Raw genomic sequence first — 13,580 nt, 5'->3', positions numbered from 1 at the left:
AAAACTAGAGGGCCAGCACGAACCACCACCTAAGATGGACAATCTGCAGAAGAATAAAAGAGCAGCCACACACACCACCACGTTCTCAAAGTATCACAATGATATGAACTTTAAAGTTTACAGAACACCACCTCAATGAAATTCTCTAGCAGTTAGCTATCTACCTTATAAGTAGCAATTAAAACAACTGCCTATAATATATGCAGTTCAAGCCAAGAAGAAACTACAAGATAAAAAAAAATTGCATAAATTTATTAATACTTTACGAAAAAAATATAAGAAGTTATAAACATTAGAATGTTTACAAGAATGACAATTCATAACGGTCATCCACCATCACAAAGATAATTAACAGATAAAAGATATGAAGAAGTAATACTAATGTATTTTAGCTTTATTTGACAACATAACAGGGCATGAAATATAAGGTTATGAATAGTCTCATTTTAATCATAAGGTTATGAATATTCTCATTTTAATCATTAACTGTTGAAGCCAGATAAAGTTCATAACCTGAGTTAAATAAAGTTTAAAATCGGAAATAGCTCATTGCAAATTACACTTGGAAAACCCTAAAAACATCTGTTAAATTTCTAGAGTCCTAAACAAGTACGTATATATCTTCAACAGTTTTTGTACCTTAGTCCAGCACTTCAGCCATCTCTAAAGCATCTACCAGATGATGTAGTGCAGGTGTTTGTGCCAATTACAGCATTGAATTATTCATATCAATAATTTTGTAATTTTTTCAACTTTATGTACAATTTTGTTCACTTATGTTTTAAGTGATTTACGAAACAGATACCAGCTGAAATGAATCACTGCAAGTTATAGAGAAGCAAAATTAAAGAATGCTTAAGTTTGGAGTATAAAGCTTCCAATCTTCATATACATATCACCACTTCCCTTAGCCACACACTATATTTTATACATATGCTGGAGTTCAATATAGTATACCGACCTGCAGAGGCATCTGCTAAGTCCGTGCATGCAGAGAAACTGTATTAAAGCAGAGACAAAAACATGATTGATATATGCTAACCCTTCAAAGAGAGGACAAATAATGATTTCAAAGGCTCAAGAGCTAATTACACTTGTATTATTAGCTCAGCAACAATACATAATCTATATCAATACTAACTGCAAGTAGGTGAATCAAAATATTATTGCAAGTAAGTGGATCAAAATATTAATGATGATAGCAGTGCATTCATAATGAGTATGATATTGAATTAATGATGATAGTAGTGACCTGTTCAGGCATAACCCAGTACCATATCAAACATGTGATGAGAATGTAGTAGCTACATATGTAAGGCCACTGAATCCATGCTACATATGCCAGTCCTTTTGGACAAGGATATTGCATCCCTGGTTATTAATTCATGATTAACGGTCAAGAGTTTTGGATAATATTTGCTTGGTGAAATACCAGCTGACAATTTAATAACCATGGTTTGAAAGTAGGAGGGAGAGAAGGAAAAAATGAAAATTGGGAATACAATAAGGAAAAAGAATAGGAAACAAAACGGGCTTTGGTCATCAAATCCAAGAAGAAGATGCATCACCAATCAAGAATAAGAACTGAAATTTCAATGTTTTTCATTATGTCATGAAAAATAGTAATGCAGAGATTTGATAAGCCTCCAAAGTGTGACCTGCCGATCTTTTGGACCACCATTTTCAGTTGCCTTTAATTCAACTCCAAATGGCAAAGCCACATAGACTGCCCAAATTGAAATAAACGACACAAAACATACTGAAGTTTGACCAGCCCAGCAATAAGTTTCCAAGACAACACAGAAAACACCAAAATGTCCTATGTTATAGCTTAAATTCAAAGGCCTTTAATTTAACAGCAAATTTCAGCCTCATACCTAAGAATCATGCTGATAACAAGAGACCTTTTAGTGAGCTCTTCCTTTTCACTTGTAATACTTTCCTACCTCCCAACAATTGTCTGTGTCACTCCCACAAGGACCTATGAATGCAAAAATTCATTTCTATTCTACATATTACATGCTATAAGAGCAGAAGATTAGAGCCAGTCCTCTTTTAGTGTGATTTTGTCATCTGGATTGCCAAATAGTATGGATTTTTTAGAGTTATTCTTTTGTTTATCCCATTGTATTTTTTGCTTCCATTCTATCATCTACAAACTTTTTCTAAATATATGACAGTAAAAAAAAAAAAAAAAAAAACATAGAAGTTTTTAGAAATGTCTATAACAGGCCCAAACAATTATACCTTACCCAAAAGCCAAAACAAGTCTTAAACCCACCTACCCCCCAAACAAAATTATAACTAATTTTCAGTGATAAGCTTTTATCTCTGAGCCAGATATTTTGTTGTGATAGTATTCTTAACTCATAAATTGTCATGAATTGAATTGTTGTAACAATCATTAAGAAATCCTCCAGGTTGGCATTTTACCTTTAATCAACTCACTTTTAAACATTCAATCATGACATGAGTTCAGCAACCATCAAAGAATAAGCCTTCGCTTCTGCAGTAATAAAGTGTTTAATAAAGAACTTCATACAAGCTGGGAATCAATAGTACATTAGGCAGCCCTTAAAATTGGGTATGTAGATACCTTATAGAGCAACAGACATGGCAGACAAATAAGTCCCCAGCATAACCTCTTTTGTATGCACAAAATTATAAAACCAACAAATAAACCAACAACCTAAAAAACAAAATTGTGATATATGTTCAATTGTTTACAATCACCCTACCAGTTGTTACAGCATATCATATTCAGGTAACACAATTCAAGGACTTAAGAGCCACTAGCTTTACATAAGCTAAATGTGAGAATAAAAAGATATCTCAAGGAAGATATCGTCACAATCTTTTACAAACAAAAGAGGAGTTATGCAAGTTAATGAAGGAAGACTCGTAAGACTACTACCATTACATTTCAATAATTAGTTGGTTTCGAAATGGCTGCATTTTCCAATCTATTTCAGATAGTGAAAATACATACTATACTAAATAAGCACAAAGGATAGAAAATTCATGTAAAATACCTTTCCATTCGTATATATATTAATGCCAACAAAAGCATCACCATTTCTTTTCTCCAAAATGTAATTTTCCTCTTAGGAAGAATGTATGGTCAAAACATCAATAAATTCGTGGCTGTCCCAACAACAAAAGGTTCCATTAATAACCGAGTCAAGAAGTAAAAAATTACACCCAATGTAATTGATATAGGCAGAGCAGGCAGAGCTCGGCGGCAAACCGACAATAAAATAAGAGTGCACCCAAGTCCCGAAATTATGGCAAGGTAACAAGCATACACAGTCATAAGATCATACATTGCAGCTCTGCCCACAAGTACACTGTAGAAAACGAAGTCTCCAAGACCAAGTTTAATACCTCTACCTGACCTTTCCATGCCATCACCACCGCTTGTCAGCTCTCTTTCATCCCCCAATCCCATCATTTCGACAAGGGGGGACATTTCCTCATCCACAGCATTTTCAAATTCTCGGCTGCCAATCTGCCGGGACCGATCAGACTGAACTACAACAGTTGAATAATCAGAAGAATCACTGCTCGATGAAAGCCTCCTTTGGGCATTTCCCACCAAAGGTGACCTCTCGCCTAAATCTACACTGCTTTCCCCTTCCTCGTGCATATATCTTTCAGTTTCGGCAGCATTGGACTCAGAATTACTTCGGTTTTCATTCCTATTTCGATCCATATTGATAGCCTGTAGCTCAACCGACCCAGAATCCGAAACTCCAGCTACCAAAAGTCCCAATGCCGACCCACGATTCTCCATTCCTCGAGAGACCGCCGGTCGAGCTTCATAAACCAATGCAGGGAGTTCTTCATCCCTGGTCGAAGCCAACTCCACCAACAGCTTGAGTGGTCCACCGGGTGCCAAAACCGCCACCAAATCATAGACAGCCAAAGCCACGAGCAGAGTCCAAGTAGTCCATTCGGGCAGTTTTGTAAACCACGCCGCCACGAAAATACCCAGAGAAACCATATAGATTTGCCTCAAGATAATGGGTATCCCACCCGCGAAAACCGACAAGACACCCACCACGGAGAAGTTGAAAAGCAGCAAAAAACAAGTAATGGAGTCAATGGGTATCGAGAAATGCTGAATGATGGATAAGAAAATGGAACCCCCCATCGTAGCCAAGACGAAGAAAGCCGAGAAGCGCATGTAATTCTTGAGGAAGTTTGTGAAGTTGTAGTAATAGAGGACGACGAGGAGGAAAGTGACGACGGCGACCAGAATCACAAACACCAAGGCGTTGAGAAGCGCACCCTCGAGCTTTTGCGTGGTGGAGTCGGAGGGGCTCTCGAGGTAAACGAGGTTAGCGGCGGTACGGATCGGAGGAGCGGAGGCGGCGGAGGAGAAGGGATTGGAGGGGGAGAGGGAGTAGACCAGGAGGACCACCAGAAGCATGCAGATTGAGACCGGTGACATGACGCCGACGATCTCGACGCCGATCGATTGCAAGATGCTCGACTCCATGGATTTTGGGTGGGGAATTTCTTCGAGCAGGTGGTGGCTTGGGATGAGGGGGTTTGGTGTTCTATTCGCTTAGCGCATTTTCAGAGAATTGGGATTTTTCCCCTACACCAGCTCTGCGTAAAGTGGCTAAAGAAACCAGCAGACCTTTTCTTCTTCCAGTTGTTGCAGTCGTTGGGTTTTTAAATTTTTATTTTTTTTATTTTTTTATAAGTAATTATTATTTTCCGTCTCTCCTCTACTACTTACACACACACACACACACACACACACACACACATATATAATTTTTTTTTATTTAATTCTATGTATATCGGTTTACTGTAGATTATATTTGATATTTTTCGATCGCTGAATTAAAATAATTGAATTTAGTTTTGATAAAGTTCATTTTGGATCCCTATAATATAAATATATCTATATCTATATATATATATATATATATATATATATATATATATATTTACAATTTCAGTTAACATTTATTAAATCGCAATTAAAATACAAGAAACAACTTTTAAAATTTAAAGAGTATCGAAGAAAAAAATATTACAGAACCTAAAATGAATTTTTATTCATTGTAGAGGATAGTAAAGCACATTCAACCCTAAATTCAATAAAACTATATTTGCTAAATTTGGATAACAAATTTTAGATCCTATTCAATGTGTCACTATTTTACTAAATCTATTTATCTAAATGTTCTATTAAGGTATTTTCCAACATTTTCTTGTTTTTATTTAAGGTGGTATTCCCATACTCTAATAAATTATTATATCGGTCAAAATACATTTTTTCCAGAATATGTGAAAAAAATAAAAACTTTATATAGAAAGATCATCCAACAATTTTTGTCTCAATGATAAGCAGCTAAAAGAGACTTTAAGATGATGACAATGCCCCATAAAATGGCTCATATAAAGGCCGTAGCTGATAATTAGCAAATATAATAATTGAATGCTTAAACTTACAAAATAAAAGCACATATATTTATGTTTAGCTTCTTCTTCTAGTTGAGAAAATAGACATAAGCAAAGTCTAATTCACATGGTGACGGTAAAAAAGCAGGAGGTTGTTTTCCCTTGATTGTGTTTCACTAGTACTTTTGTATTCATTTAAAATAATTAATATTAACATTTTTGTTTTTTTTTTTTGTTTTTTTGGTTTAAAAAATAGTGTGGTGATCGAACCACTCTTACCTATTAAAATGATACAAGTTCGAATACCTAACCTTCAAGAAAAAAACAAGTTTTATCAATAAAATAAAATGACCACTTAACAAAGCTTATTCTAAGATAACCACATAACAAAATTGGAATACATGTCATCTTTGAAAGGATGTAGTTCAATTCTGTTTTTATATCAGTTTTCTTCATTGCCACAGGGATTACAATGGTTGCCAACTTGCTGCAGCTCAGCAGCACAAATTTCATGCAACACCAAATTCAAGAGACCAACTAAAGTATACCTTCAAATCTTCATCAGTCTGCTACCGGAAAAAGCTCGATGAGGATTTTAGCTTCCTTTACCATCCTTGAAATACATGACAAATCCAGCTACTGAATGACTAATCTTTTCCAATGGTGTGAGCCAAAAATAGCTGCTATGCTGGAACAGGGAAGGAAAAGTACATGCAATATTTATTCAAACAAGAAAGACTTCAAAAAACAATATATCCCTATGATTTCAGTGAGATAACATATTACTTTTCTTGAAATGACTCATGCCAAAGGTGGTCAATAAACACTGAAAAGCACTTCCAAATTACCTATAGAGTGCTCAAAACAATTACTTCTCTTTCCTTTTTCTTTTTAATGAACCATTTAGAGCAGCCTTGGTTTTTGCCCATTGTTTCAATGAAGAAGCATTTCTCATAAATGAGCAAGTTTCTCCTATTTCAACACTCCTGGCAGATGTTTGCTTTGCTGAACTGCATTTTTCCTGTGACACTGAACCAGAAGGCTCATTCTTGGCCACAACAGTCCTTTGATCCTCTTGTGGTGCAATCACTGAAACATCTACCTCCTTTCCAATTCTCAAAGCAGTAGAGCCATTTTTAACAGAATTGCTGTCTTGCTTTACTCTCTTGTTAGGCTTGCCATTGGTGGAGCTTGCAATTTCCATACCTTTGGGCTCTACTTGAGTTTGCTGCTCAAAATTAATACCAGGCAAAAGTTCTGTGATGGAGAACGAACTGTTAGTATTATTAACCAATTGTGTCCAAGAGGATTTCTTGCGCCATGCAGTACCTCTACCTGACTGAGTCGAGACCACATTTGGCTCAGTAGGTTGAGCTTCTCTGAGCCCATCCCCACCTTCCAATTTGCCTTCCAATTCTTCATTAATTTCCATATTCTGGATTTTCGTATCAGTGTTCAATTCCTTATCACTTTCTGAATTCTGGTTTTTTGTATTAGAGTTCAATTCTTCATCGCTTTCTGAATTCTGGTTTTCACCACCAGCATTCAACTCTTTGTCGCTTTCCAAATTCTGGTTTTCGCTATCAGAGCACAACTCTTCATCGCTTTCCAAATTCTGATTTTTGCTATTGCAGTTCAACTCTTCATCACTTTCCATATTGGAGTTCAATTCTTCATCGCTTTCTGAATTCTGGTTTTCAGTATCAGAGTTCAATTTTTCAGCGCTTTCCAAATTCTGGTTTCCACCATCAGAGTTCAATTCTTCATCGCTTTCCAAATTCTGATTTTCGCTATTGGAGTTCAATTCTTCATCACTTTCCAAATTCTGGCTTTCGCTACTGGAGTTCAATTCTTTATCGCTTTCCAAATTCTGGATTTTGCTATCGGAGTTCAATTCTTCATCGCTTTCGACATTCTGGCTTTTGCTATTGGAGTTCAATTCTTCATTGCTTTGCAAATTCTGGTTTTCTCTATCAGAGTTCAAGTCTTCTTCACCTACCAACTTCTGGTTTTTGCTATTAGAGTTGGGAACATTTGGAGCATCAGATCTTTGTTGGCCTTCCACAGTAGCAGCAAGGCCTGGCACAAGACGGGAGATGCTGAATGCATTGGTCCCCCTGTCACCCACAAGTTCTTTCCATGAAGATTTCTGAGACCACGAAACATGATCGGTTGATAGTTGGATGGCTGATTCTGGATCAGCAGTTTGAGCTGCCATGACTATTCCTGAGTTATTTGAGTGGGTAAGTAAATTTTTCTTGCCTCCAGAGATATTATATGGATTTCCACTGCTTTCATCATTAAGGAGTGTTTTCCGCTTTTTGTTTGGAAGCTGATTATTATTCTGTTTCTTCAACCCAGACACATCCTCTAGTGATCCTTTTTTTGTACCTGTTGCCCAGGTCTTAAAAGATAGGAAAAGAAAGAATGTGAGGCCAAAAAGTATGCAAGTAATAAGGGATGAAATTGAAATCATGCTTTAAGGGATACCTTATTTTCTGAGACCTTTGGTTCTTCCCAGCTGCCCAACAAAGCCTCTCTCTCGTTTCCCTTTCTCACAACATTGATTATGAGGTTATCTTCATCAGCTTCATCCTCATCAAAATGCTGCTCATCAATTGATTTGAGGGAATTGCCCTTGTTATTGCACGATGCAGTCTTGTTGTGCGTGAGAACAGAACTATTTTGCTTTTCAAAGAGCCTTTCCATAACTGCGTTCATTATATTAAGCTCTTCTCGAGTCATTCCACCACTTTGTTCTTCCAAACCACGGCTTCTTTTCTTAATCTCAGTCTGAGAAGGATAAGAATGCTCTTCACAATCACAGAAATGTGTTGGTAAAGAAGGAACTTCAACTCGCTGGAAACTGTATTTATGCTTGCCAGTTCCACTGAAAGGTATTGATTTCACCTGCATAGAAAATTCACACATAAGCATATAGTGGCCTTGGTTCCTGCAATAGCAGTGCTTGCGCAAACACCAAACACAGGCCAAATTAGAAATGATAATAGGTAATTTCCCCTTTTTGTTTTGAAGAAAAAATAGAACCTTTCTTAATCTGGGAAAAAAAATCTGAAGCTGCTTTTTTTCTGAAGGGTTTAAATTCTTGGGCAATTCTGAAGTATCCACTGTTGCAACCTGAGCACTATCTTCAGCCCATTCTCTTCTCAAGCGAAGGAGATAATGCTCTTTAGCCTTCTCAAGCCTCAGCCTTCCTCCCTTCCAAACACATCCATTATACTGTATAATCACAAACATTATCTCATATTACATATGTGAATTTTCTGATTGAATTCTTTAGGAATAATAGTGTAACATAAAAATAGGAAAAAAGAAAAAAGAAAAAGAAGTAAAAAGGAAGAAGCAAGAACCGTTCCGAACAGCTTGGATAGGGACTTGTCGGAGGAAGGCAAGAAGTCGACGTAGGCAAAGCTGCGACCTTTGGTCCTGACCAACTCTACTCCTTCCACAACTCCACCCACAGACTCAAAGATCCTAGATACTTCATTTTCCACTATACTCTCGCCCAACCCACCAACAAATATACGCAGAGGCATCATCTTAGCATTTCTAATATCTTCTGCCATCTCTTTCTTTGTTTTGCTTTTACATCCACTCTCAGAGTTGCTTTTACAACAATAACAACATTAATAATACACAGTATAAACAGATAACTCCAATCCATTGTAATAAAAAATAAATGACAAACTATAGAGTAGTGCATTGTGTAGTATAGGAGCACAACATATAAGTCTAGATCTTATTGTACAATCAAAGATACACCTATCCCAGAGTTGCTACATCTAAAAGACTTGACCCAACTACCAAATTTCAGAAAATATGTAGTCCACTAGAAAATAGCTAGGAAAATTAAAAACACCATATAAACTTCATTAGATTTTGTCTTATCAAATTTTTGTGCATTGGCATATTCAGTTTTCAGGTAACATACCACATTAAACATGTCAAGATAACTTACTGACTATTCCAGTTTTTTAGTACATCCAGTTCTCACCAACTATTTCCTTTTTCCTTTTGATAAAATTTTTTTTCATCCATCTATCCTAGGACACCATAATGTTTAACTAATCATAGAAACATTGAAACTCTAATCTATACCTATATTAGTAACTGTACCATCACAAACTACTTTGAAGAATCCCAAAAAAACTTCTTTTTACATATCACCAAATTAAAGAGTCAGAAACCATAGCAAAATCATTAAACGACTTCATGATCGTAACCAAAACTTCATACTGGAGCTTGATAGAAGAATCCAGAACCAAACAACTGCTGACTATTGCAAATTAATCATAAACCTATTCTTTAAATTACACAGTCAAAAACCATAGCAAAATCACCTAGAAGAGAATTATATTTTGCCAGCAATTACAGTATCTTACACATTCTACTTGGCCATTGTGCGCAAGTTGAAAGCCAAGGAGAACAAGTAATGAAAATTTTTTTTGACACAATATTAAGAAACCAACCCCACAACAAATGTAGGAGCAATGTAAGACAAAGTTTAATATTATAACCCTTCAACTGACACTAAGTTTCAACAGCAATTTGGGATGCCAAATGTCAAAGTCTCTTAAACACTCCTGTTTACAACTGTCTTTTTTGTCTCCCGAAAGATGCTTCAACATTTCCTAAATTTTGAAAGAGCAATAACTACTAATTACAACAAAAAGATGACATCAAGGGGAATAAGTTGCAACATAAAAAGTGGTTGACCCTCCATTGATCACAATGGATTCACATCATTTGAGAATTCTAGAAACCACCATATGGTAATTATGATGGAGGCTAAATCATAAATTTAGCAGATAAAGAATTACATCACTTATTTTTTGTTAGTAGCATATTTAGGAAAAAGATAAACAATTTTAATGTATTTCCCAACTTGACAATTTTAGAAGGACAATTGTATTGCGGAGTCTCCATGTTTGCACAGTACAGCTTTTTAGCCAGCCTACGAAATAAAAAAATCTAGATCAAACCTAAATTACACATTATCGCACCTAGAAATTAAGCTATATGTACTAATTGACGCATTGAAGCATCATCTGCTTCTCTAAAATCCCTTTAACTAACAAAGCTATTTAGTGAAACAAATGCAAAATGACTTATTACCCAATCTAAGTGACATCAGTAAATTGAAACCCATATAAACAAGTCTTTGCAGTAATCTCATTCAGCTATTTAAGACCATTGTCTTTTCCATATGGAGTAATCTTTGAATCACTTTTTAGAAAGTTGGCAGACTAACTCCTATAGTCTACCTGCTAGGAAATCAAAGGACAAGAATGGGATGTGGAAACACGTTTTTATGGAGAGGGATTCTACAGAATTTTTGGGAGTACTCTTTAAAAACCAGTTAAATCATAGCTTAAATTCGAGCACCACCTGTCATATATGATCTGGAGTCGGTGTATCAGGATCAAAGGTCATTAATCTATTGCAACTTGAATCATAATTTCCATTCTCAGTAAAAATAAAAAAAAATAAAAAAAGTCATCATTTCCATTATTTATTAAGCCTACGTTTCTACGCTGGACTTTAGCTCCCTTTGTTTGCAGAAGAAACAAATATTGCAAAAAAAATAAATATAAGCACATGTAATTCACATTTTAATAAATTCCAGTTCTGGGTTTCACCCATAGATGATGCATGCACTTTTGCATAAATAAAGAAAGCATGCAAACGCAAAAGGTTAAAAGCTTTTCATACCTAAAATTTGAGATTCTAATTATCATTCATTAGTACACAAGGCAATACCATAACCAGTAAATAGAGACAAAAATTATCATCAGTGATTGTACTCTGTGGTACCAGTGATAATTAACAAACAATAGCGACAATTTGTCAAACAGCTGGCATTGAATGTTTCCCAGTTGCTTGTTCTTTAGTATTACACAGAGTTTTCTCCTTCCCAACAAACTAGCTCTTATTTTTACCCAAAAATAAATAAATAAATAAATCAATAGCTCTTATAAACCCCGAAATATTACAACTAGATCTTTTTGTATGGAGGTAAATATATGAGAAAAGATGATAAAGTGTGACAACCCTTTAGGTAGATGAAGAAGAAAGGACCAGAACAGATAGCAAAGCCTAAAGCCTATAAAACAATATTTTGTTCAAGCCAATGGTTGGTCTGGTTATCACACGGTTTAAACATCTCACAATCATCCAGTTATTTCAAATAATTACAGAAGGGGTGCATAAGATCCTCACCTAAAAGGAACATAGTAGCTGGTAGAGCTACTAATAGGCATAGGATTTCCAATTCACACACACACACACACACATATATATATATATGTACACCTTCTGCTTACAAATTAATGCCCTTCTCAATAATCACTTCGCAATTTTTTTGAGAACCCATCATGAAAACACTACTCTTATATCTCCAATTGAACTGAAATGTTTGAAATAATCCATCAGGTTGTTTTTAGTTAATCACATATATACTGCATGAGCAGACAAAACGTTTTCTGATGAGTCAGTAACTAAAATAAACAAATAATGCAGGCAAGAAAGAAGTTCATGAGCCAGCATTCTCAAAAACAAGTCTCCTTATTTAATTTAATTTATTATTGGGTGGGAAAGTGAAGAAAATCATAGAAGGCAAAATGGGTAGTAAGGTTTTCAGCGTGAGAAGCTGATTACCAAATCGAAAAAGACAAAAAAACCAAGCATAGCAATAGAAAACAAAAATGGCAGAGAAAAGGGTACCTGAAAGAAATCTGCAGAGCTTTTCGGTTTCAGACTGTACCAGCAACCAGATTTTCTAGTGCCGCACCAACAAACCCAAGACCAGCTCTCAACCCTCTCCTCGTCACCGCCGGCTTAAACCCCATTCCCCGCTAGCCTAAAAATGCATTAATATTTTTATTTTTTGGTTTATTTATTTATGGAAATGCATTTTTTTAAAGAAAAAATTTGAAAATATATGGTAATGTCCCACCATAAAAATATATATGGTAACGCATTTTAATATTAAGAAAAAACAAAGGCATTTTAATACTTAAAATATTTAGGTTGCTTCAATTTTGTTTAGGTTACTTCAATTCTGCTCTAATTATATTTAAATTTTAAATTTTTTAAATTTATTTTTTTTACAAAAAAAAAAACGTTTTATGTATCAGATCAAGGTTAAAATTGTATTTTTATAATATTTTTCAATTATAAAATATTACTTTTTAACTTTTTTTTTAAAATTAAAATTAACTAATAGAAACTAATAAATAGTAATAAATAGATTTATTTTAGTAGATATAGAAATCTAAAATGAAATTAATAATGATTTTTCAAAATTATGAATTTTAAATATAATTATAACAAATCTAATGAAATTTGTCCAAGTTAAAATTAAGTATCTATGTTGAACATATGATAAAATTAATAAGCATGTGCTAAGATATTTAATTTATTATAGTTCATATATATAATTATGTATCTATCTATAAAAATTAAACTAAATTTAATTAAGCTTTTAAATATCGATATCCATAAAAATATGAATATTCAAAATACAAAAATATTCATGTAAATATTGAAAATTATCAAATATTGACAAATTTTTTAAAAAATAATAAAAATTAAGTAAAAAATTAAAATTTATTGAAATTTTAAAATTAACTTATTTAATTACATAATTATTTATTTACTAAGAAAATATTAAATATATATCATGTTTTTTTTAATTAATGAGATTATAATAAGCATTATTAAATATAAATATAATATTGTTGATAACAAAATATGCAAAAAAGGAAAAGCAATTCAAATTTGGTAAAATTATTTATTATGAAAATATGTAATAACACTATTATAATTACATTATGATTTACGAATATCATCTTAATACCATATAAAGTTTGTTGATGGTTGAAAACTATTGTTTTCTTCTCGTATTCATTTCTAGATGTGTAATATAAAAAGTAACAATAAAAATATTATATTTTTATATAATTAATTTAGGTTAAACTATAATATTATGTGTTGTAAATTAATAATATTTTTACATTTTTTGACAAAAAATAATAAAATTAATTGATATTTCCAAAATTTTTAGAAAAAATTTAATAGAAATTTCAAAAATATTGATAGAAATTGTAAAAATTTTGACCAAAAGATGAAGGAATTCAAAT

At 33.8% G+C, this 13,580-nt stretch overlaps 2 protein-coding genes across 3 annotated transcripts; both read right to left on the bottom strand.

Annotated features, from left to right (window-relative positions):
* Window positions 1-3,018: 3,018 nt before the first annotated feature.
* LOC107433021 (presenilin-like protein At1g08700) lies at window positions 3,019-4,728 on the bottom strand. The gene has a single exon (XM_016044264.4). The coding sequence runs from the start codon at window positions 4,499-4,501 to the stop codon at window positions 3,122-3,124; it is 1,380 nt and encodes a 459-aa protein (XP_015899750.2). The 5' UTR covers window positions 4,502-4,728; the 3' UTR covers window positions 3,019-3,121.
* A 1,045-nt stretch (window positions 4,729-5,773) lies between these two features.
* LOC107433025 (protein REPRESSOR OF SILENCING 3) lies at window positions 5,774-12,321 on the bottom strand. 2 transcript variants are annotated; one of them, XM_048465042.2, is made up of 6 exons: window positions 12,163-12,321; window positions 8,790-9,045; window positions 8,467-8,658; window positions 7,909-8,328; window positions 6,267-7,822; window positions 5,774-6,106 (listed from the first exon to the last, which is right to left on the bottom strand). In XM_048465042.2, exons 2-5 carry the CDS (start codon window positions 9,003-9,005, stop codon window positions 6,287-6,289), a joined length of 2,364 nt encoding a protein of 787 aa, XP_048320999.2. In that variant the 5' UTR covers window positions 9,006-9,045; window positions 12,163-12,321; the 3' UTR covers window positions 5,774-6,106; window positions 6,267-6,286. The 2 variants fall into 2 exon arrangements, with proteins under 2 accessions (XP_048320999.2, XP_015899752.3); XM_016044266.4 differs by having other exon boundaries at window positions 5,774-7,822.
* Between the last annotated feature and the right edge of the window lie 1,259 nt (window positions 12,322-13,580).

The sequence above is a fragment of the Ziziphus jujuba genome, chromosome 11, assembly GCF_031755915.1.
Source record: "Ziziphus jujuba cultivar Dongzao chromosome 11, ASM3175591v1".
In the NCBI taxonomy this organism is placed as follows: Eukaryota; Viridiplantae; Streptophyta; class Magnoliopsida; order Rosales; family Rhamnaceae; genus Ziziphus; species Ziziphus jujuba.
Note: the sequence above shows the minus strand (reverse complement) of the source record. Positions and strands in the feature narration are given on the sequence as shown.